This window comes from Oncorhynchus mykiss, chromosome 2 (assembly GCF_013265735.2).
Source record: "Oncorhynchus mykiss isolate Arlee chromosome 2, USDA_OmykA_1.1, whole genome shotgun sequence".
Taxonomy (NCBI): Eukaryota; Metazoa; Chordata; class Actinopteri; order Salmoniformes; family Salmonidae; genus Oncorhynchus; species Oncorhynchus mykiss.
The window spans coordinates 35,431,906-35,456,046 of NC_048566.1; the positions used below are offsets into that span (position 1 = coordinate 35,431,906).

Here is a 24,141-nt window from a genome sequence, read left to right on the forward strand (position 1 = left end):
TGTGACCAGTTCAGTTTGTTATCTATATAGTTGATATGTTTTCTCATACCCAAAACAGTATGGAAAATACACCCTGAACACATTCTATATCTCCATGTATTAGTATGACTTCATTGATACAGTATGTAACAGTTATTCCCCCCACACAATGAAACAAAGTACTATCTTCGGTTCACCCTTTTGCTATTTAAGTCACAGAAACACTGTTAACTGACATGATTTTAGAGAAAATTTGTGCAGTACTGAAAGAAGTAGAATAAAGGAAGCATCTACAGTATGTTGCAACCTGTTTATTTAAGATTGATATAAGAACAAATTCTTATTTTCAATGACGGCCTAGGAAAAGTTGGTTAACTGCCTGTTCAGGGGTAGAACGACAGATTTGTACCTTGTCAGCAAAGGGGTTTGAACTTGCAACCTTCCGATTGCTAGTCCAACGCGCTAACCACTAGGCTACCCTGCCGCCCCGGGGGCAGCCTATATCACTTTATTGGTCAGTTGCACACAAGGTCCAACCAAACTTTGACTTCCTTTTTTAAGCCAACCCCTCCGAAAGACACACATACATACACATACAGACATATTTTGGAGAGGTGTGGGGGGGCTGCCACAATTTGCGGCAGGTTGATATTTACAGAATAGAGCGAATTTCGCTAGATGGGTCAGCTGCAGAGATGTGTAGTGTTAATTTGAGGTTAGGTTAAGCATTAGGGTTAACTGTGTGGTTAAGGTTAGGGTTAAGTCGGTTTAAATCACATTTTATGACTTTTGGCCATTTCAGCTAGTGACCACTCTGCAGAGCTGCCTCGAGAACGAGATTCAGGCCAAAAACACTAACCTGCCACTGGGTGCTGTTGTGGGGGGTTGCTCAAGGGCACGAAATGGCATCAAATATTTGATACCAGCAACCCTCCAGTTGCCAGCTCACTTCACAAAATACTTTTTCCTCATCGGATCTGGAATTAGTTTGCTGGTTTGCCTCTCTAACCGCTAGGCTACATTCTCTGGTTGCAAATTTCAGTTAGCCAAACGGAACTTAAAGTTGTCCTTGATTATAATTTACCTCGCTCAGACAGTCCTACCTTGCATAACTTGTTGATAAAAAAATCTAAATATAACAGTGATAAGCATTTCATTGGCACCTGACCTTATGCCATATGTCCCCTGTAATGAAACTGTGGGATTGGAATGTTGTCTTACCATTTACAAGCACTGGTCAGATAGACAAGGAGGGCCACATTAAGGCTGAGGAACAGATCAACAATTATCAACGGATAGACTGCAACGTCACTATTCTCTGGCCCAGGGATATCTATGGGAAGTAATAAAAATGAATTGGTACGAAAACACTTTGTTTAATTGGTCCAACACTATTCTACTTTAGCTCTACTCTTTACCCCACCAGCCAGGTTTCCATCCAATTGGTGACAGATTTTCATGCAGAATAAAATGTGCACGTTTCCACCAAACTGACTTGCTGCAGATATACTGCTATTTCTCCCATAATACATTTTTACCGACACAAAAATATCCCACCATGTTGAACGAACAAATGATCTGTCTGCATTTATACAATTGTATCATCGAAACTTCCTGGTTCCATCACAGTTGTCATTGTTATTATGACTTTACCAGCATAAACATTGTGGATGGATAAGTGACCAAAAGTAAGTGGACGCCTGCTCATCGAAAGTCTCATTCCAAAATCATGGGCATTAATATGGAGTTGGTCCCCCTTTTGCTGCTGTAACAGCCTCCACAACAGCCTCCACCTCTGGGAAGGCTGTTTACTAGATGTTGGAACATTGCTGCTTCCCTTCAGCCACGGGCACTGATGTTGGGCGATTCGGCCTGTTTCACAGTCGGCGTTCCAATTCATCCCAAAGGTGTTTGATGGGGTTGAGGGTCAGGGCTCTGTGCAGGCCAGTAAAGTTCTTCCACACCTATCTCGACAAATCATTTCTATTTTGACCTCGCTTTGTACACGGGGGCATTGTCATGCTGAAACAGGAAAGGGCCTTCCCCAAACTGTTGCCACAAAGATGGAAGCACAGAATCGTCTAGAATGTCATTGTATGCTGTAGCCTCAAGATTTCCCTTCACTGGAACTAAAGGTCCAAATCATGAAACAATGTGTTTTATAAAGAGGTGATTTTATAAAACTATAGTTTATTAAACTCTGCATAAACTGAGTATAAACAACATATACAGTGTATTCGGAAAGTGACTTTTTCCACATTTTGTACATTACAGCCTTATTCTAAAATGTATAAAATAGTTTTTTTCATCAGTCTACACACTATACCCCATACTGACAAAACAAAAACAGGTATTTAGACATTTTGGGAAATTTATAAAAAAAAATAAAAAAAAATATTAAATGAACATTCAGACCCTTTACTCAGAACTTTGTTTAAATCAAATCAAATGTTAGTTGTCACATGCGACCTTACAGTGAAATGCTTCCAAGCCCTTAACCAAAAACGCAGTTGTAAGAAAAATACCTACAAAAATAAGAAATAAATGCATCAAATAATTAAAGAGCAGCAGTAAAATAACAATAGCGAGGCTATATACAGGGGGTACCGGTACAGAGACAATGTGCAGGGGCACCGGTTAGTCGAGGTAATATGTACATGTAGGTAGAGTTATTAAAGTGACTATGCATAGATAATAAGCAGAGAGTAGTAGCTGTTTAAAAGCCTCTTGGACCTAGACTTGGCACTCCGGTACCGCTTGCTGTGCGGTAGCAGAGAGAACAGTCTATGACTAGGGTGGCTGGTGTAATTGACCATTTTTAGGGCCTTCCTCTGATACTGCCTGGTATCGAGGTCCTGGATGGCAGGATGCTTTGCCCCAGTGATGTACTGGGCCGTACGCACTACCCTCTGTAGTGCCTTGCGGTTGGAGGCAGTTGCCATACCAGGCAGTGATGCAAACAGTTAAGATGCTCTTGGTGGTGCAGCTGTATATCATTTTGAGGATCTGAGGACCCATGCCAAATCTTTTCAGTCCCCTGTGGGGAAATAGGTTTTGTCGTGTCCTCTTCACGACAAAACTTGTATCATGTTAGTTTGTTGGTGATGTGGACACCAAGGGTCTTGAAGATTTAAACCTGCTCCACTACAGCCCCGTCGATGATAATGGGGGCGTGCTCGGCCCTCCTTCTCCTGTGGTCCATAATCATCTGCTTTGTCTTGATCACGTTGAGGGAGAGGTTGTTGTCCAGGCACCACAAGGCCAGGTCTCTGACCTCCTCCCTCTATTCTGTCACATCGTTGTCGGTGATGAGGCCTGCCACTGTTGTGTCATCAGCAAACTTAATGATGATGGTGTTGGAGTTGTGCCTGGCCATGCAGATACAGTGCCTTGCGAAAGTATTCGGCCCCCTTGAACTTTGCGACCTTTTGCCACATTTCAGGCTTCAAACATAAAGATATAAAACTGTATTTTTTTGTGTAGAATCAACAACAAGTGGGACACAATCATGAAGTGGAACGACATTTATTGGATATTTCAAACTTTTTTAACAAATAAAAAACTGAAAAATTGGGCGTGCAAATTTATTCAGCCCCCTTAAGTTAATACTTTGTAGCGCCACCTTTTGCTGTGATTACAGCTGTAAGTCACTTGGGGTATGTCTCTATCAGTTTTGCACATCGAGAGACTGAAATTTTTTCCCATTCCTCCTTGCAAAACAGCTCGAGCTCAGTGAGGTTGGATGGAGAGCATTTGTGAACAGCAGTTTTCAGTTCTTTCCACAGATTCTCGATTGGATTCAGGTCTGGACTTTGACTTGGCCATTCTAACACCTGGATATGTTTATTTTTGAACCATTCCATTGTAGATTTTGCTTTATGTTTTGGATCATTATCTTGTTGGAAGACAAATCTCCATCCCAGTCTCAGGTCTTTTGCAGACTCCATCAGGTTTTCTTCCAGAATGGTCCTGTATTTGGCTCCATCGATCTTCCCATCAATTTTAACCATCTTCCCTGTCCCTGCTGAAGAAAAGCAGGCCCAAACCATGATGCTGCCACCACCATGTTTGACAGTGGGGATGGTGTGTTCAGCTGTGTTGCTTTTACGCCAAACATAACATTTTGCATTGTTGCCAAAAAGTTCAATTTTGGTTTCATCTGACCAGAGCACCTTCTTCCACATGTTTGGTGTGTCTCCCAGGTGGCTTGTGGCAAACTTTAAACAACACTTTTTATGGATATCTTTAAGAAATGGCTTTCTTCTTGCCACTCTTCCATAAAGGCCAGATTTGTGCAATATACGACTGATTGTTGTCCTATGGACAGAGTCTCCCACCTCAGCTGTAGATCTCTGCAGTTCATCCAGAGTGATCATGGGCCTCTTGGCTGCATCTCTGATCAGTCTTCTCCTTGTATGAGCTGAAAGTTTAGAGGGACGGCCAGGTCTTGGTAGATTTGCAGTGGTCTGATACTCCTTCCATTTCAATATTATCGCTTGCACAGTGCTCCTTGGGATGTTTAAAGCTTGGGAAATCTTTTTGTATCCAAATCCGGCTTTAAACTTCTTCACAACAGTATCTCGGACCTGCCTGGTGTGTTCCTTGTTCTTCATGGACCTCTGAGACTATCACAGTGCAGGTGCATTTATACGGAGACTTGATTACACACAGGTGGATTGTATTTATCATCATTAGTCATTTAGGTCAACATTGGATCGTTCAGAGATCCTCACTGAGTTTGCTGCACTGAAAGTAAAGGGGCTGAATAATTTTGCACGCCCAATTTTTCAGTTTTTGATTTGTTAAAAAAGTTTGAAATATCCAATAAATGTCATTCCACTTCATGATTGTGTCCCACTTGTTGTTGATTCTTCACAAAAAAATACAGTTTTATATCTTTTTGCTTGAAGCCTGAAATGTGGCAAAAGGTCGCAAAGTTCAAAGGGGCCGAATACTTTCGCAAGGCACTGTATGAGTGGACAGGGAGTACAGGAGGGGACTGAGCACGCACCCCTAAGGGGCACCCGTGTTGAGGATCAGTATGGCGGATGTGTTGTTACCTACCCTAACTACCTGGAGGCAGCCTGTCAGGAAGTCCAGGATCCAGTTGCAGAGGGAGGTGTTTAGTCCCAGGGTCCTTAGCTTAATGATGAGCTTTGAGGGCACTATGGTGTGAAACGCTGAGCTGTCGTCAATGAATAGCATTCTCACATAGGTGTTCCTTTTGTCAATGTGTGAAAGGGCAGTGTGGAGTGCAATAGAGATTGCATCCGTGGATCTGTTGGGGCGGTATGCAAATTAGAGTGGGTCTAGGGTTTCTGGGATAATGGTGTTAATCTGAGCCATGACCAGCCTTTCACAGCACTTCATGGATACAGACGTGAGTGCTACGGGTCGGTAGTCTTTTAGGCAGGTTACCTTAGTGTTATTGGACACAGGGACTATGGTGGTCCGCTTGAAACATGTTGTTATTACAGACTCAGACAGGGAGAGGTTGAAAATGTCAGAGAAGACACTTGCCAGTTGGTCAGCGCATGCTCAGACAACACGTTCTGGTAATCCGTCTGGCCCTGCGGCCTTGTGAATGTTGACCTGTTTAAAGGTCCTACTCACATCGGCTAGGGAGAGCGTGATCACACAGTCGTCTGGAACAGCTGATGCTCTCATGCATGTTTCAGTGTTACTTGCCTTGAAGCGAGCATAGAAGTAATTTAGCTAATCTGCTAGGCTTGTGTCACTGGACAGCTCGCTGCAGTGCTTCCCTTTGTAGTCTGTAATAGTTTGCAAGCCCTGCCACATCTGAAGAGCGTTGGAGCCGGTGTAGTACGATTCGATCTTAGTCCTGTGGGGACGATGTCATCTATGCACTTATTGATGAAGCCAGTGACTGATGTGGTGTACACCTCAATGCCATCAGAAGAATCCCGCAACATATTCCAGTCTGTGCTATCAAAACAGTCCTGTAGCTTAGCATCTGCTTATTCTGACCACTTTTCTATTGACTGGGTCACCGGTGCTTCGTGCTTTAGTTTTTACTTGTAAGCAGGAATCAGGAGGATAGAATTATTGTCAGATTTGCCAAATGGAGGGCGAGGGAGAGCTTTATTCGCGCCTCTGTGTGTGGAGCAAAGGTGGTCTACAGTCTAAAGGTGGTCTCAGGCGAGCAAAGCCTTGAAACTTCCTTAGATATCGTGCACCAGCTGTTGTTTACAAATATACATAGACCGCCACCCCTTGTCTTACCAGAGGCTGCTGTTCTTTCCTGCTGATACAGTGTATAACCCGCCAGCTGTATGTTATTCATGTCATCGTTCAGCCACAAATCGGTGGAACATACGATATTACACTTTTTAATACCCTTGGGTAGGATATACGTTCTTATAGTTTGTCCACTTTATTATCCAACAATTGTACGTTGGCCAATAGTACCGATGGTAAAGGCAGGTTAACCACTCATCGCCGGAAACTTACAAGGCACCCTGACCTCCTTCTGCAATATCTCCGTCTCTTGACGGGATGACGGGATGAGGGCCTTGTCGGGTGTCTGGAGTAAATCCATCTCGTCCGCCTCATTATAGAAAAATTATTTTTCCAGTTCAAGGTGAGTAATCGCTGTTCTGATGTCCAGAAGCTCTTTTCGGTCATAAGAGATGGTAGCAGCAACATAATGTACAAAATAAGTTACAAACAATGTGAAAAAACAAACATAATAGCATGGTTGGTTAAGAGCCCATAAAACGGCAGCCATCCCCTCCGGCGCCATCTGATAAGCACCTTTTACAACGATTACAGCCTAGTCTTCTTGGGTATGAAGCTACTGTCACGTCCTGACCTTAGTTCCTTTTTCATGTCTCTATTTTATGTTGGCCAGGGCGTGATTTGGGGTGGGCATTCTATGTTTTGTTCTTGTGTTTATATTTCTATGTGTTTGGCCTGGTATGGTTCCCAATCAGAGGCAGCTGTCAATCGTTGTCTCTGATTGAGAACCATACTTAGGTAGCCTGTTTTCCCACTTTTGTTTGTGGGTGGTTAATTTCCGTTTCAGTGTTTTCCCCATACGGGACTGTTTCGTTTTTCCTTTATGCTCTCGTTCGTTTGTTTTCTGTGTTCAGTGTAATAAATATGACGAACACTTGCCACGCTGCATATTGGTCTGATATTTCATACTCCTCGACAGAGGAAGAAGAAAACCGTTAGAGCTACAAGGTTGACACATCTCTAAATGGGGAGTTTCTCCCGTTCTTCTCTGTAGAGCCTCACAAGCTCTGTCAGGTTGGATGGGGAGCGTCGCTGCACAGCTATTTTAGGGTTTCTCCAGAGATGTTAGATCAGGTTCAAGTCAGGGCTCTGGCTGGGTCACTCAGGGACATTCAGAAACTTGTCACGAAGCCACTCCTGCGTTGTCTTGGCTGTCTGCCCAGTGTCATTGTACTGTTGAAGATGAACCATCCCCCCAGTCTGACATCCTGAGCGCTTTCCCTCGATCCTGACTAGTCTCACAGTCCCTGCCGCTAAAATACATCCCCACAGCATGATGCTCTTACCACCATGCTTTCCTCCAGACGTTAAATCTTGACCAAGACCATTCTCCCCAGATTGCTCAGTTTGGCCGGGCTGTCAGCTCTAGGTAGTCATGGTGTTTCCAAACTTCTTCCATTTAAGAATTATGTAGTCCACTGAGTTCTTTGGGACCTTCAATGCTGCATACATCTTTTGGTACCCTTCCCTAGATCTGTGCCTTGAAACAATCCTGTCTCGGAGCTCAAACAATCAATTCCTTCGACCTCATGGCTTAGTTTTGCTCTGACATGCGCGATCAACTGTGGGACCTTATATAGACAGGTGTGTGCCTTTCCAAATCATGTCCAATCAATTTAATTTACCACAGATGGACTCCAATCAAGTTGTAGAAACATCTCAAGGATGATCAATGGAAACAGGATGCACCGGATCTCAATTTCAAGTCTCATAGCAAAGGGTCTGAATACTTATGTAAATAAGGTACTTCTGTTTTGTTTATAATACATGAGCAAACATTGATAAAAACATTTTTTTTGCCTTTCTCATTGTGGGGTATTGTGTGTAGATGAGATTTTTTATTTATTTCATCCTTTTTTAGAATAAGGCTGTAATGCAACAAAATGTGGAAAAGGCTAAGGGGTCTGAATACTTTCCAAAGGCACTGTATATTACAAGGAACATGGTGTAGAGTTTAAGTGTAAGTTTTTCGGGGAAGTAACACCCGACCTAACAAATAGCAAATATCACAGTCACAAAGTGTGAAGATGAAGTAAACTATTTATGACTACATGCACTTCCTTTACATCTACACAAATTGAAACTGAAATTCATCTGACAGTTTACACATTACTGATACTTTATCAGGCATTGTTGCAACAAATTCCTTCCATTTCAGGCTGTGATCAGTTGCATTATTACCATGTCTTCTTGCTATTAAGTCAACATAATGTAACGGTGAAAGAATCATCACTCTTCATAAGTGGGTCTTATATGTCTGTATACTTGAAAGATTGTGGTATAGAACCATCACAAAAATATATTGAATACAACCCAGTAGCCTCTAACGTTGATAATAAAGGGAGAACCTAGTCAGTTGCACAGCTGAACGCATTCAACTGAAATGTGTCTTCTGCATTTAACCCTACCCTGCATATTCTTACCCTTTGCCGGCCCCTTAGATTCAAACCAGCAAACTTTCGGTTACTGGCCCAACACTCTTAACTGCTAGGCTACCTTCCGCCCACGTCAAGGTCGTTGTAATTAGGAGACCAAGGCGCAGCGTGAAAAGCATACATTCTTCTTTTAATGAAGAAAGAACACTGAACAAACTAACAAAGTAACAAAACAAACCGTGAAGCTAATATGAAAAGTGCAGACAGGCAACTAAACATAGAATAAGAACCCACAAAATACTCAAGGAATATGGCTACCTAAATATGGTCCCCAATCAGAGACAACAATAAACAGATGCCTCTGATTGGGAACCACATATACCTAGACTTACAAAAAACCTTGATATACAAAAACACCTAGACAATACAAAAACTAACATACCCACCCTAGTTACACCCTGACCTGACCAAAATAAGAAAGAAAACAAAGACAACTAAGGTCAGGGCGTGACAGTCCATAATAAGTGCATTTAGCACACTATACTTACTATAGTTACTATGTCAGTTACTGCAGAATATGGCAATACCCTTTTTGCAGCAGATCTATCATATTGGGTACAGGGCTTCATTTCTCAGACCACAGAGGGCATCAATAACAGTGAGACTATTGCCATCTTCAATGCAAGGCATTCTCCATGTAATTCACATGCACATGTTTCAAACAGCCAATCTTGAAATATGTACACATTTTCTTATAGAAATCTTATAGAAACTTTCTTATGAAATAAAGCTGCATCTGAATATACAAGGCAAGGGGATTGCAGTGTTGATCAAGGCTGGTTGAAAGGTGTGGATTGATGGGGTTTGATGGGTTGGTTGATGTGCTTGGGTTGATTAGGGTCTAGATACAGTACAGTATGGCTGGGTGGTATGTGTGGATTGGTGGGGTTTGATGGGTTGGTTGATGTGCTTGGGTTGATTATGGTCTAGATACAGTACAGTATGGCTGGGTGGTATGTGTGGATTGGTGGGGTTTGATGGGTTGGTCTATGTGTTTGGGTTGATTATGGTCTAGATACAGTACAGTGTAGCTGGGTGGTATGCAGTACAGAGGGACTTCCTGGATTGCAGCACCAGGTTAGAGGGAGGAGTAACAGACTGGGGACATGAAGTGACAGTTCACACCCATCAGAGACTCACACAGGGCTCACAGTCAACAGGAAGAGAGAGCACACAGAGAGAGGTAATGTGCTGATTCAGTCTTATTCTCTGCATGGATCAAAAGACAAGCTATTGAACAATGATATATTTTTGTCTCGTTACATTGAATGACTGTTAAAACTTAATTATGACTATGTAATGTAATGGTAATATTATTCATTTAGGGCTATACAACACATTCCTTCATAAGGCTTTAAACAGCACAGGAATAAATATTTATGAATGCAGTTAAATATATTTATGAGCAATTGTGAAGAAGGAATTCATATGAACCTTGAGCATAAATGTTTCTTTGACATCCTCTCTAGGCATTACAGAAAAATACATCTTAGTTGAATAACAGTGTTAAGAAGGTTGTTATGAATGCAACTGTAGCACTCCTAAAGGTGTAATGAAATATTAATATCCAATGTGTATTGCTATATGTTGTTATTCTCACAACACCATTTCATATTGTATTTCACACTCGTCTCCTGCTCCATACCAGTAGACACAGACAGAGATAGTGACCATTAGACAAAGAGGAGAAAGAGGAGAGACCCCGGTGTTGTGGTTGATTCATCGAGGCAGTAGAGGCAGGATGTGGGTCCTCATCTGGGCAGCTCTACTTCTCTCTCTGACAGAGAGAACCACATGCCAAAGTAAGGTTCCTTTTATCACTACTATTGTTAATATACATATGACACACATTCCAACAGATACTGTCACATGATTTGTTTTTACAAACAAGTGAAGTAGTATCAGTGCTTCTTGTATTACTCATGACTATATTCATTTCCCTCCGTCAGAGAAGGCCCCTGCAGCAGCATACAACATCACCTTCAGTCCAGCAGAGATAACACCACAGACTGGACTATGTGCTGTTATTCCATGTTTGTTCACTCACCCTGATGACTTCCTTGCTAGCATAGCAATGTGGCTTAAATGCCCTGATGCACGATGTTCTATTAAAGTCGAAACTGACTCTATTTTCCACTCAAGAAATTCCTCTATAGCTCAGGAGGGTTATAGAAGGCGAGTAGCACTACTGGAGACAGACCTGACAAAGAAGAACTGCAGTATGATCATCAACGACATCACTAAGACTGATGACGGAGACTATCAATTAAGACTGTCCGGAAAATTGAACACTGGCAATATAAGTCAATTTACATACCAGACGAAACTGAAAATGGCAGTGAAAGGTACAGCATGACTATTACTGTTAGTTACAGTGACATGAGTATTACTTTAGTGTAATTTGTAATGGAAACTTACTGTAACATAAGTACCTCCAATTTACAAAGCCCAAGATTTCCCCAAGTCTCCCATTTCAAAGTGTTTATTTTTCTAAACCGGTACTAGGATTTCATACTTTCTATGAGTGTATGTTTCTGCTGTTTTCTACATTGATACAAAATCCAAGTTATAGCGTGACTTAAATGTAAAGGTAAATATCTTTGAGCCGACGTGCATTTACCATGAATACGGGCACATTGCCTCTAAATGTAAATCATGCTATTGTGCGAATCTTCCACGATCCTGATTGAATTTAGGCCTCAGTCTGTGTTTCTATTTCCTACCTCCAGCTCTGACCCAGAAGCCCTCAGTGTTGACTCCTCCTCTGACAGAGGGAGAACCAGCGACCCTGACCTGCACCGCCCCGGGAATCTGCTCTGGAACTCCTCCTAACATCACATGGACATGGAGAGGGACAGGAGACAACATCACTGAGCTCAGAGACAACACCACTACACAAAGGAGAGAGGATCTGACCAGAGTCACAAGAACCCACTTCTCAACTTTGACCTTTACACCTTCAGCAGAGCACCACACCACCAAGGTCACGTGCCAAGTGACATTCAAAGGGAACATCACCACTGAGGAGACAGTGACTTTGAATGTGACTCGTAAGTAGCCTACATCATCTGACCTTACTTTGCACAACCCAACAGCTTGTTGTGCTTCAACAGTTATAATTCATGAACATGATAAACTGATTATATACTTTATTTTCTAGATGTGAAGGAACCCAAGATCTCTGGTAGTAACACAGTGAGAGAGGGTGATACCCTGAATCTGTCTTGCTTTGTTGACAGCTACCCACCACCACCATCTATCACCTGGAGTAAGAATGGGACAACAGCTTTGGAAGAGAATAACTCTGGACTGGCCTCTCTCACCATCTCCAACATGACAAGAGAACATACTGGGGAGTATGTGTGTAAAGCTCATCAACTCAACAGGACGACTCTGACAGCTTCCATTGTTGTCACTGTGATGTGTGAGTACAAACAACACAAAATAGCTTGAAACATGTTTACTTTAAATTGTCCATGATATATCTTCTGCCTCTGTCTCTCGTTAGACCATCCTGTGATTCTCAATGCTTCTGGGTGTGTCATCCAGGCAAAGGTCATGACCTGTGTGTGTGTCAGCCAGGGGGTTCCCTTACCTCTCATAGGCTGGCTTAACACTGAGGAGTACTCCCTCACTAAATCAGTGTTGAGGTCCTCAGTGAACACCACCATCAGGATGCATGTCGGAAACCACACCAACACTACTGTGGAGTGTGTCAGCACAAATGAAGTGGGCAGAGTGAGAGAGAAGCTGCAAGTCACTCAAAAAGAGAGCCAAGGAAAGCGAGGAGGTAAAGATATAAGTTGTTACTTTGTTAGAGAGCAACAGCTTCCCTATCCCACCCAATATGTCTGCAACATAGAGGATTTATATGCTTTGAGTGAGAAAATATAATGTTATTATTTCATTTAAAAAGAAGATCAGAGGATACAAAGTATGGTGAGCAACTTCTAAAATCATACATGCTTTGTTTTCTTTATAGAGAAAGTATCTAAAGACATCTTGGCTATGCTGTTGAACCCACCACTGATTGCTGCATTTGCATTTGCAGCCTTCTCATCCACCATCTGTTGTATCATCCTGTGTTTGACAGGGAAATGTAAAAGGTACATGCATTCTGTTACTGAAGTACAGTTAGTGTTATATGAGTGTTGGTGATTGTCTTTAGAAATTCACATTTCCTATCAAGAGTATCAGATATATTGTCAAAAGTTGCAATGCCTTGCACAATGTTGTAATGGAGGTGCTTGCTAACCTCTCTAACATATAGTTATTGAGACATTTTATTTATAACATTTTCCCTAGATGCAAAGAGAGGATCCCAAAGGACTCAGACTCCAAAAGCCCTTTAACGAAACTGGAGATGGAGCCTAAAGATGTGCTCTACACCACTATCAACTACTCCCAACTGAAGAAGACTCCTGAGGAGGCAGAGAAGAAGACCACCACAGTCAGAGTATGTCAAAGTCAAACGAGAGAATAAGAAAGAAGGGTATGAAGGTGGAGGAGAGGGGAGTGGAGTGATGTACGAGGAGGAGAACGAGAATGGTAAGCCAGCAGCAGAGACATATGAGAATACAGAGCTTTACTCCAACGTCAAGGCTATTATGGGTGGTGAGTGACACAGCAATTTTCACTAGAAACATGGGAGATAGCATGCAGTATTGTATAGCCATGTGTTCCTATATCATTTTTCTGAATTCAGATTGAATGTTTTATGTTGATACTGGGACTTTTGCTCAACTGAAACTACTGTAGTTTTGGTGTTGTTTCCTCATGTGCTGAAACAAGTTTGAATGTTTTATGATAATACAGAGATGTTGTTTAATAACTGAAACTACTGTAGTTAATAGTTTTGGTAAATGATTTATTTTACAGCCCTGTGTTAGATGGTACTGTATGTATCTGGTGGTTGTACATTTCCAATAAGAATATTTTCTAGTTGTACATAGAAGCAAGTTTTGGTCAAGTTTTTATAAAGTCTTTCAAGGAAGAGTCATTTTACTTTTGTAATGACAGTGTTTTGTCACCAAGGGGAAGGACTGACACATACGTGGTTGGGAAAAGTAGAGGTCAAGCCATTTATTTTTTCTTCTCCTTTTTCCTTTCATTTTGCATTTTGATTTGACAAGTGGGTGGGGATATTAGGTAGTATGTGTGGATGTAATCAATATATTTCTGTAAATAGAATACTGATACACGGTTGAAAATGTTGGCAAAATGTCATTCAGAATTCTCATTTTGGGCTAGCCAGAGAGCTCAAATTAAAGAATCAAGAAAAAAAGTACATTATGTTGTTTTCTTTAGACAGCTTGGTTGTTTAGCAACAAAACAGATGTGTACACAACTATGTGGTAAAACAGCTGGGTTGGCTGAGATTGTTGACAACATGTCACATATTTCGTCTCCAATGTTTAAAAATATAAATACATTTGCACAATGAGCACTTGTTGTCTCTCAAATACGGTGTTACAGTTGTTTGGTTAGCTAGGTAGTATTTTTTTGTGTGCCATATTAGCAAATAACACCCCCCAGAAATATGACATTTCAAGAACAACATAAAACTAGCTGAAACAAGCCACCTACTATTCGCCAGATGGCAGCTTTGTGTCATTGTTGCTAGATATCTGGCCATCCAGAATCACCACAACATGTGGTCTTCTGCCCCATTGAAGCATGTCTATCGTTTTCATGACATTATCAGCTAACCCATTTATGAGAATATTTTTCTATTCATAAGTGTGCATTATTGCAGTATTATTTTATATTGAGGCACTACCTCAATCTTTTTTTGTATTTTCATTTGTTTGTTCTCTGAAATCTGTTAAAAGAATGTATAAATGGTACATTTTTCAACTTACCATCTCCACAAATTTCATTCAATAGTAATTATAAGCTACCAATTGAATAAATCAGGAATGGGCAACTTTGATGGGGGTGGAGGCCCCCCCAAAAATCAGGTCTGCATACCCACATCTATACCCACACATGTAGTCAGAGCCAGAGTCAGGGCTCTGACTACATGTGGGTATGCAGCCCTGTGAGCCACTGCGGCCCCCTGTGATGATTTTATTTTTGTGGTGCAATGGTACATTCTGCCACCTAGAGTGTGTTATATGAACAGGAATAAAGCTAAGGTTGGTGATTTATTGCCACCTGCAGAAATATTTGCTTACATGTATAAATCATTGGCTGATCTCTCCTGATTATTCGAATTGAATCATGTAATCCCTCTTTAAAACCTCTTAAGGATCCATTACAATTTTCGCCTAAAACGATTTACCCAAATCTAACTTGATTAATTTGCCGAAATAGGCTTTAAATACAGTAACGGCTAAATAAATATATTCATAGTCACATTCGCTAATGACTTTGGGAAATATGAACCAGTTTTCAAAAGACACTATTGTGTTATACAGTTTTAAATAGTTTTTGTGTACAGAATAAGGAGACATGAACCTGCCCTCAGAATATCTCTCTCGGATTGAAGAGGAGGCAGACCAGTCTTGTCTGTTTGTGATCCATGTTAGCATGTTGCGAATTTGGGCAGACCAGTAGTACAATTGAAGGCAGGGAAGGGCAAGAACACCCTTTTTTAATTGCCCCCATATAAATTTGGTTAGTTGGTTTGAAAAAGGAAACTGGGAGATAGCTTGGGAGCATCTGAAAAAACTAGTTAAATCTAAGGAGGATGTTCATACGGATGACATTGATTCTTCGACTAAGATAATTAGGAGGAAGATCCAGGTTTGGAGATCGTTCTGATTCGATCCAGGAGTGGAAGAAACTTTACATTGAAAAGGCAATTCAGATCTGGTGTTACAAAGATCCCAAGGTATTGAAACCCCTGTGTCTTCCATTGGAATGGACAGTGTCTTCATAGAGCTGCTGAGTGTAAGATTAAGAGGGCAAACAGTGGATTAGTTCAAATGTATCTTATATTCTAAAAACTTGCCATACTGAGCAATTGTGTCTAAAATGGGAGGGATTTCTCAGGGTTGGATATGTAGAGCAAGACATCATACGCGTAGAGTGAAATCTTGTGCTGCAGGCCGCCTGCAGAAACACCCATAATACTTGGATTGCTCCTTATCAACTCTGCCAAAGGCTCCGCCCCCAACAAGTAGTGTGGACAGCGAGCATCCTAGTCTTGTGCCACTTCCTAAATAATTTAGACCATTAGTAGTCACCATGGCATTTGGATGAGAGTATAGGGACATAATCCATTTAATAAAGTTTGGGCCCATATTGAAATTTTCTAATACTGAGAACAGAAAGCTCCACTCCATCCTGTTGAATGCCTTCTCGGCATCCAGTGAAGCCAGCAGGACAGGGGTCTTCTGTGTGTTTACTTGATCAATAATATCAAATAGACGGCAAATGTTATCAGAAGAGTATTTGTCTCTAATAAATCCAGTTTGATCCACTTTTATTATTTTGCGAAGAAGAGTGTTTAGTTTTTTGGCGAGCAATTTGGTAATTATTTTGTAGTCGAAATCCAACAAGCTTATGGGCCGGAAGGACGAGCAGGATAGAGGGTCCTTGTCTTTTTTTAGCAACACTGTAATGCGGGCTGTGTACGTAGAGTCTGGGACTATCACATATTTCTAGGAGTGGTGGGTGTAGAGTCAGGCGCAGAGAGTAAACTTCCAAAGAAATCTGTTTATTGCGCGTTGTCTAGCCAAACAAACAGGCAATGCCCATAGAACACGTATGTCTCCAAAACAGGGAAATAACATAATACGCAGGCAAAGAACATAATACGCAGGCAAAGAACACACCAGCACCACTGACAGTAAAGATAAGCCCGCACAACAGCAAGCGGGCACTAAAAGTTTAAATAGACTAAATAATGAACCAAAATGAGCAACAGGTGAAAACAATCAGACAAACAAACAGAAAGGAAAAAGGGATCGGTGGCAGCTAGTAGACCGGTGACGACGACCATGGAGCACCTGACACCCGGCTCCCGCAATGTACCCCTCCCAATCCACGAGGTACTGCAGGCCCCTCACCCTGCCTCTAGAGTCCAAGATACCATGTACCCCCGGGGGCCCCTCGATGTCCAGAGGGGGGCGGAGGGACCTCCGATATCTCACCTTCCTGCAGGGGACCAGCATATTATGTTATGTTATGTGGTATCATAACAGATGGTATCGTATCGTATTGTACCACCTACATTACACCACGCTACACCATGCCATCCAACTCTACATGTCAGTCATATCCTTACCTCCACCCTCTCTTCAGACGCCCCTGTCCTTCTGGAAGAGTCCAAGTGCACAGTGGTGAGGGAGGGAGTCCAGTGTGTTTGCATGGCTACGGGTAACCCTGAGCCCATCATCGAGTTCTACCTCCCCGACAAGAACATCACCATCAACGACACGGACGGCCGCTACAACTACTACACGCACACGGACGGCCACACGTCCACGGGCATGATAAAACTACGGGAGAAGGGCGAGCGCCTGGGCAACGGTGCTGTCAATGTGCACTGCAGCATCAGCAACATATACGGGTCGGAGAGCTTTCATCTGGAGTTACAGCAGGAGAGTGAGTACACAAGTTCAGGTTTATGGTTAAACACAGAAACAAACGCATACAATTAAAATGCTACACGTTGTATAGCCAAGCATACATGAGAGATTGAACTGAAATCAGAAGTGTAGTACCTTTTATATGATATCTAGATTGACTGTATAAGTAAGAGCATAAACTGGCTACCCCATTGGCTTGATATGGCAATGGCATTATCTTGAATGTAAATACGTTATAGTACCAGGACCTAGCTAAACAGTATTTTATGTTTCTATATTGTCTTCAATATGATGTTCTTGTCCGATGTTAGAGAAGTACATGATGGCAGTGATTGTTGGCACCATCGGTGGAGTGGCTGTCATCGCCTTCATCATCGCAGCAGTGAGATATGTGGGCCATAACAACAAGAAGTGAGTATCCACCCTTCACTAACTGTGACAGGGGTCGATGCGAGTTACAGGTACAGGTCATTTCCTGTTTGAATCGACGATAAGGAAACACTTCAGCCTCGCCATCCATTCTAAAACACCTCTGTGTATTCATGAGTGAATGATTGATCGATGAACGGACTTGAGAATCATTAGTCATAAGTTATGCTAACGCCAGAGCGAGTTCAATTAATTTGCCATCCCTAGTCCCATTTCTGGAATCCTCTGAGATGGAGATCCAAAATGGCTGCCTTGTGGATTGGGTTAGCAAGCCAGACTAACCGTAGCCTATAGTTTGCAGGCTCAATTCCCTGCTTTGTACCCTTGACCTGCTATGCTAAAAATACAGCCACGGTAGCCTACTTAACTAAGGTGCTTCAGCATTATACCAATACATCACATTCCGACAAAAGCTTTTACTGAAAGTCGCTCCAAGAGAGGGTGTCAGCTCAACCGCAACTAAACCCATGAACCAATAACCACAACCATGAACGTCGACCACAACCATGAACCATGGGCCTGTAGATTATTAACTGCGTTGGGAAGCAGGCCCTTGTTTTAAAATGGATGCCCAGGCTTGGAGTGTCGCCCTGAGTTAGTTAGTGGCCATGAGACCGAGTCTGATCTTGTGACTCCACCCCCCAGAGAGAATGGCAACCCTGGGCAGGACCTGGTCTCTAAACTGGAGAACCCAGCGTTGTACTACAGCACAGTCAAGAAGGACAAACAATGTCTGAGGAAGAAAGTGGTGAGACATGTTGATGATGATGACTATAATGATGATAATGACCATTCTCAGATCTGTCTTAAACGTGAGAATGATAGCTTACCCGTTGCTGATACTGAAACTATACTATACCCATTCAATTCATGTCCTATTTTTGATGTAAAGTAAGGTTCATTCCATGGAGATATTCATAAATAATCAAAAACCTATATGACCTCTTATGTTAAAGAGAAAATGTAAACTTCCCCAGTCAACTACTGGCCCAGCCTGAGAATCCCAGTACCACTATAGCTATCTATCACAGTACCACTGGTGTAGCTGCCACCATAGCCTTTCCAGACATCTGTTTTCTGCTTCATCGCTTCTCTGCGTTCTTCTGTCTCTGTTTTCTCTTCCCTTACTCTTGCACAGCTTAAGACAGAGCTTCTGGGCTCAAAGTTTAACTCCATTCTAGAGGAGAGCACGGTAAGGTTCCTAAACAACCCAGTCCCAATCCCAACTCCAAGTCTCAGTGGTAGACAGCATCCCTCACACATCACAGACAGCAAAATTATACGATGGCCCAAATTTGGCCCTAATCTACAATATTACGACCATTTTACCCAGTTAACCACTTGGTGTTACGGTCCTGAAGTGGATCTGTAGCATGAAATGTCCAGACCTTGCCTGGCAATGTGGCCCATATTCAGACCAAAAGTAACTATGGGAAGTTGTTAGGGCCACATAACTCAAGCCAGAGATGGCCCATAAGCAAAGTGCCAACCCTCCCCCAGTTCGCATCTCATACATTTGGACCAGATCTGGGCCATATGACTCATTGTGGTGCCAGAACTGAGCCACATTGTATGTGTCACAAAACAACCAGATCTGGCCCACAGTCGTCTGCTGTCTGAGATCAGCTTCCATGTGCTCTATTGCCTTTGATTTCCAGTACTACTGTTGCACGGCTGCCTCGATACTAACAGGATATGCTAAACCGCCTCAATCTCCTTGTTTTACGCCTCTGCTCACCAGTAACTACTAACCCTCCTTTCTCCTCTCTCAATGTCTGTCATGTTATCCCTTTATACTCTGAATGTTCTGAGGTGTCAATGGCATTGGTGGCACTGTGCTGATATAACCTGTGATTCTGAATGGGCCTTCTCTCTTTCCGTATCTTCAACAGGGAGAAGACGGGGATTATCAACCTGTGGGCTCTATGGCAGACCTGGAGAGGCAAGAGCTGAATTACGCCGCCCTGCAGTTTCTCGGGGGGCGCTCCAGGGATGGGGGGGCCTCAGGGAGGGGGGATGACGGCAGCGACTACACCGAGATCAAGGCCAAATGAATCGCGATCCTTCCCTGACCCATCGTCACCGCGGGACACAGTGGCAGCCATGTTGTCGCCCCCCTCCTCACGTCATTCGCCCCCTCTTCAAACGTCTTCCCCCCTCCCCCGTAGACTCCACCCCCAACCTTCACCGTCACACCAAGAACTCCCACCGTCTCCGCCCGTCCCTGAATCATCTCAAATGACGTCCCCGTTAGTCGACCCCCAAGCCTCCAAGGGGAACCCCAGTCACATCTCGCCACCCAGGACTGCTGGTAGCTACTTGCAGGGTCAGAACACGGCCCAGTGGACAATGTAAAAAGATCTTTGTATTATCAGCAGCTGTCGGTCTCCAGGCTCTTACTCTATTGTTCATAGTCAAACAATTCCCTCACAACAGGTGCAATGCGTTAGTTACTGTACTGTATCATCTAGATTCAATGTTGCTATTTCCATCTCTACACCATTAATTGTTGGCATTGCTTTTCTGGGGCTCCCCTTCTGTATGTCACCCTATATCATACTCATAGCTAGCCTGGTTAAACCAGATTGAACGCTGAGCTCACCAGTTTTCCTGTGAAACGCAGCGCAATCAGTTTGGATACCAGGCTAACTGTCTAGATCCATCCGTTATAGTTCTTCTCCACTGTGTCCGCTGCCAGTCGAAGTGTCAGGGAAAGGGGTGTGTTTTGTGCTTTTTCTTTTCTTATCTCTATTTCTGACCCTGGATCTGGAGGAAATGAGGGATCTCTTCTCTCTTCCTGATCCAGTGGTTGTCAACGCTGACCAGTGTTCAACAAACGTTAGGCCTGATACACATCCAATTGAAGCCTGTCATCTTCATCTCACATATTCTGTTCCAACATATAGTTCAATAGTGATGTGTGCTGTGACTCTGTGGCTTTTGATGATGATGAGAAATGAATATTTCTTTGATTTTATATAAAGAGAGAAAATTGATACTCTTACAGGTTTGTGGAGCCTCGAACACAAGGTTCTGCTCGTGCAAGAAGTGGCCTGAATATTTTTGTTTTTATGCATTATAAGCACTGATTGCATTGTGTTTTGCTCTTGTGGAAATATGCCGGGGTAACACAGAATGTTCTATTTATTCCGTTGCCCATGATTTAATTACTAGTATTTTTGGACGATGTTTTGCTAAGGGTAAGTGTTAACTTATCCTTAAATGGGAACCAATGGATTAGAATACATTTTTGGATCAATCTGGCATACATGACTCCACTGTAACACTCGCACAGCAGGACAAAATGTATCTCGTTGAGACAATGTGTGTGTGTGTGTATGTAAACAGTGCTGAAAGATCAGCGAACACTGATCACTGTGGGTGTTTCAAAAGATCACTTTACCTGAGACCGCTTCTCACAAAATGTCTACGTCAATGGTTGTGAAGTGTGAAATCGATGCCTAATCCTATAGGGTTGTATCAGAGGAGGCATTTGAGTGGCACAACATTGAAGTTGTTATACCAGTTGGTTGTGCTATTCAAACATACTTGATCAACTCATGTAATGTAATCTCCAAGCTCACTAATGGCAACACTAGATAACAATGACTGTTAATACAATATTAATAAGCTGCATATGGATGGGTAAAAGGATACCTGTATACATTATGTAAATAAATACCCTGCATGACTATTATGCTGTCAGCCATATGTGTAGATACACTACGGTATGTACATGCTCACTATTGCAACAATGGTTTACACAGGCAAGTCGGATACAGGTTCGGTAACACTTTAACTGACTTCTCTGTCATAAGGGTGACATAACGCTGTCATAACATAACACATGTCATTTTCGGTCATGTAAACTGATGTCAAAATACTGACAACCCTTTACACTGTCATGACACAAATGGGTATTTATGTAAATTAGTTGGCTAGCGGTATGCTAAGCCAATAACCTGACTGAAGCAAAGATTTGTGCCATGACGGTGTCAAGCTTATGTCAGCTGTCATGACTGTTTAATAACATATTTTATGTCATTGTTCTGACATGGTTAAGTCACTAGACCTAATGGCAGAGCGTTCAAGATGTGTTGCCCAACATTGAGACATGCCAATATGGACATCCGTTTAGTAACACTTACTGTCGTCAGTTCTCTTGAACGCCTCATGGGGGGGTTTATTTCTTTCTAAACCTGGGAACAAAATGGAGAAGCGTTGTTCATGTCTTCTCTAATTTGTTTGTCACATAGTGTGTTGTAAAGCAGATTTGTACTTTCTTTACTTTGTGGTATTCATTATTATTATTGTGATGATTTTTTTTTTATATCTTTGACACAATAATTCCGATCAGAATTCTGCAATCCTTCTGCAAATTAGCACTGTTATTACTTAATGACAATAAGAGCTCTATGATGATGTTTGATCATTCTCTTTCTTTTACAAGTCTGTCCCGCCTCAAGCAAAGCCATCTTTCTTTGGGTCCAAACAACAAATAAATCAAGTAAACAAGAGAGAATGTGACCAGTTCAGTTTGTTATCTATATAGTTGATATGTTTTCTCATACCCAAAACAGTATGGAAAATACACCCTGAACACATTCTATATCTCCATGTATTAGTATTTCTTTATTGATACAGTATGTAACAGTTATTCCCCCCACACAATGAAACAAAGTACTATCTTCGGTTCACCCTTTTGCTATTTAAGTCACAGAAACACTGTTAACTGACATGATTTTAGAGCCAATTTGTGCAGTACTGAAAGAAGTAGAATAAAGGAAGCAGCTACAGTATGTTGCACCCTGTTTATTTAAGATTGATATAAGAACAAATTCTTATTTTCAATGACGGCCTAGGAAAAGTTGGTTAACTGCCTGTTCAGGGGTAGAACGACAGATTTGTACCTTGTCAGCAAAGGGGTTTGAACTTGCAACCTTCCGATTACTAGTCCAACGCGCTAACCACTGGGCTACCCTGCCGCCCCGGGGGCAGCCTATATCACTTTATTGGTCAGTTGCACACAAGGTCCAACCAAAATTTGACTTCCTTTTTTAAGCCAACCCCTCCGCAAGACACACATACATACACATACAGACATATTTTGGAGAGGTGTGGGGGGGCTGCCACAATTTGCGGCAGGTTGATATTTACAGAATAGAGCGAATTTCGCTAGATGGGTCAGCTGCAGAGATGTGTAGTGTTAATTTGAGGTTAGGTTAAGCATTAGGGTTAACTGTGTGGTTAAGGTTAGGGTTAAGTCGGTTTAAATCACATTTTATGACTTTTGGCCATTTCAGCTAGTGACCACTCTGCAGAGCTGCCTCGAGAACGAGATTCAGGCCAAAAACACTAACCTGCCACTGGGTGCTGTTGTGGGGGGTTGCTCAAGGGCACGAAATGGCATCAAATATTTGATACCAGCAACCCTCCAGTTGCCAGCTCACTTCACAAAATACTTTTTCCTCATCGGATCTGGAATTAGTTTGCTGGTTTGCCTCTCTAACCGCTAGGCTACATTCTCTGGTTGCAAATTTCAGTTAGCCAAACGGAACTTAAAGTTGTCCTTGATTATAATTTACCTCGCTCAGACAGTCCTACCTTGCATAACTTGTTGATAAAAAAATCTAAATATAACAGTGATAAGCATTTCATTGGCACCTGACCTTATGCCATATGTCCCCCTGTAATGAAACTGTGGGATTGGAATGTTGTCTTACCATTTACAAGCACTGGTCAGATAGACAAGGAGGGCCACATTAAGGCTGAGGAACAGATCAACAATTATCAACGGATAGACTGCAACGTCACTATTCTCTGGCCCAGGGATATCTATGGGAAGTAATAAAAATGAATTGGTACGAAAACACTTTGTTTAATTGGTCCAACACTATTCTACTTTAGCTCTACTCTTTACCCCACCAGCCAGGTTTCCATCCAATTGGTGACAGATTTTCATGCAGAATAAAATGTGCACGTTTCCACCAAACTGACTTGCTGCAGATATACTGCTATTTCTCCCATAATACATTTTTACCGACACAAAAATATCCCACCATGTTGAACGAACAAATGATCTGTCTGCATTTATACAATTGTATCATCGAAACTTCCTGGTTCCATCACAGTTGTCATTGTTATTATGACTTTACCAGCATAAACATTGTGGATGGATAAGTGACCAAAAGTAAGTGGACGCCTGCTCATCGAAAGTCTCATTCCAAAATCATGGGCATTAATATGGAGTTGGTCCCCCTTTTGCTGCTGTAACAGCCTCCACAACAGCCTCCACCTCTGGGAAGGCTGTTTACTAGATGTTGGAACATTGCTGCTTCCCTTCAGCCACGGGCACTGATGTTGGGCGATTCGGCCTGTTTCACAGTCGGCGTTCCAATTCATCCCAAAGGTGTTTGATGGGGTTGAGGGTCAGGGCTCTGTGCAGGCCAGTAAAGTTCTTCCACACCTATCTCAACAAATCATTTCTATTTTGACCTCGCTTT

General features: G+C 42.3%; 2 protein-coding genes across 2 annotated transcripts; both read left to right on the forward strand.

The window, feature by feature from the left end:
• Positions 1-10,235: 10,235 nt before the first annotated feature.
• LOC118936739 (sialic acid-binding Ig-like lectin 14) lies at positions 10,236-12,125 on the forward strand. Its single transcript, XM_036933778.1, has 4 exons — positions 10,236-10,474; positions 10,622-11,017; positions 11,402-11,722; positions 11,833-12,125. Exons 1-4 carry the CDS (start codon positions 10,414-10,416, stop codon positions 12,123-12,125), a joined length of 1,071 nt encoding a protein of 356 aa, XP_036789673.1. The 5' UTR covers positions 10,236-10,413.
• A 1,070-nt stretch (positions 12,126-13,195) lies between these two features.
• On the forward strand, positions 13,196-22,153 carry LOC118936740 (myelin-associated glycoprotein-like). The gene is made up of 6 exons (XM_036933794.1): positions 13,196-13,286; positions 16,923-17,225; positions 17,521-17,620; positions 18,284-18,386; positions 18,777-18,830; positions 19,531-22,153. Exons 1-6 carry the CDS (start codon positions 13,196-13,198, stop codon positions 19,690-19,692), a joined length of 813 nt encoding a protein of 270 aa, XP_036789689.1. The 3' UTR covers positions 19,693-22,153.
• The last annotated feature ends 1,988 nt before the right edge of the window (positions 22,154-24,141 follow it).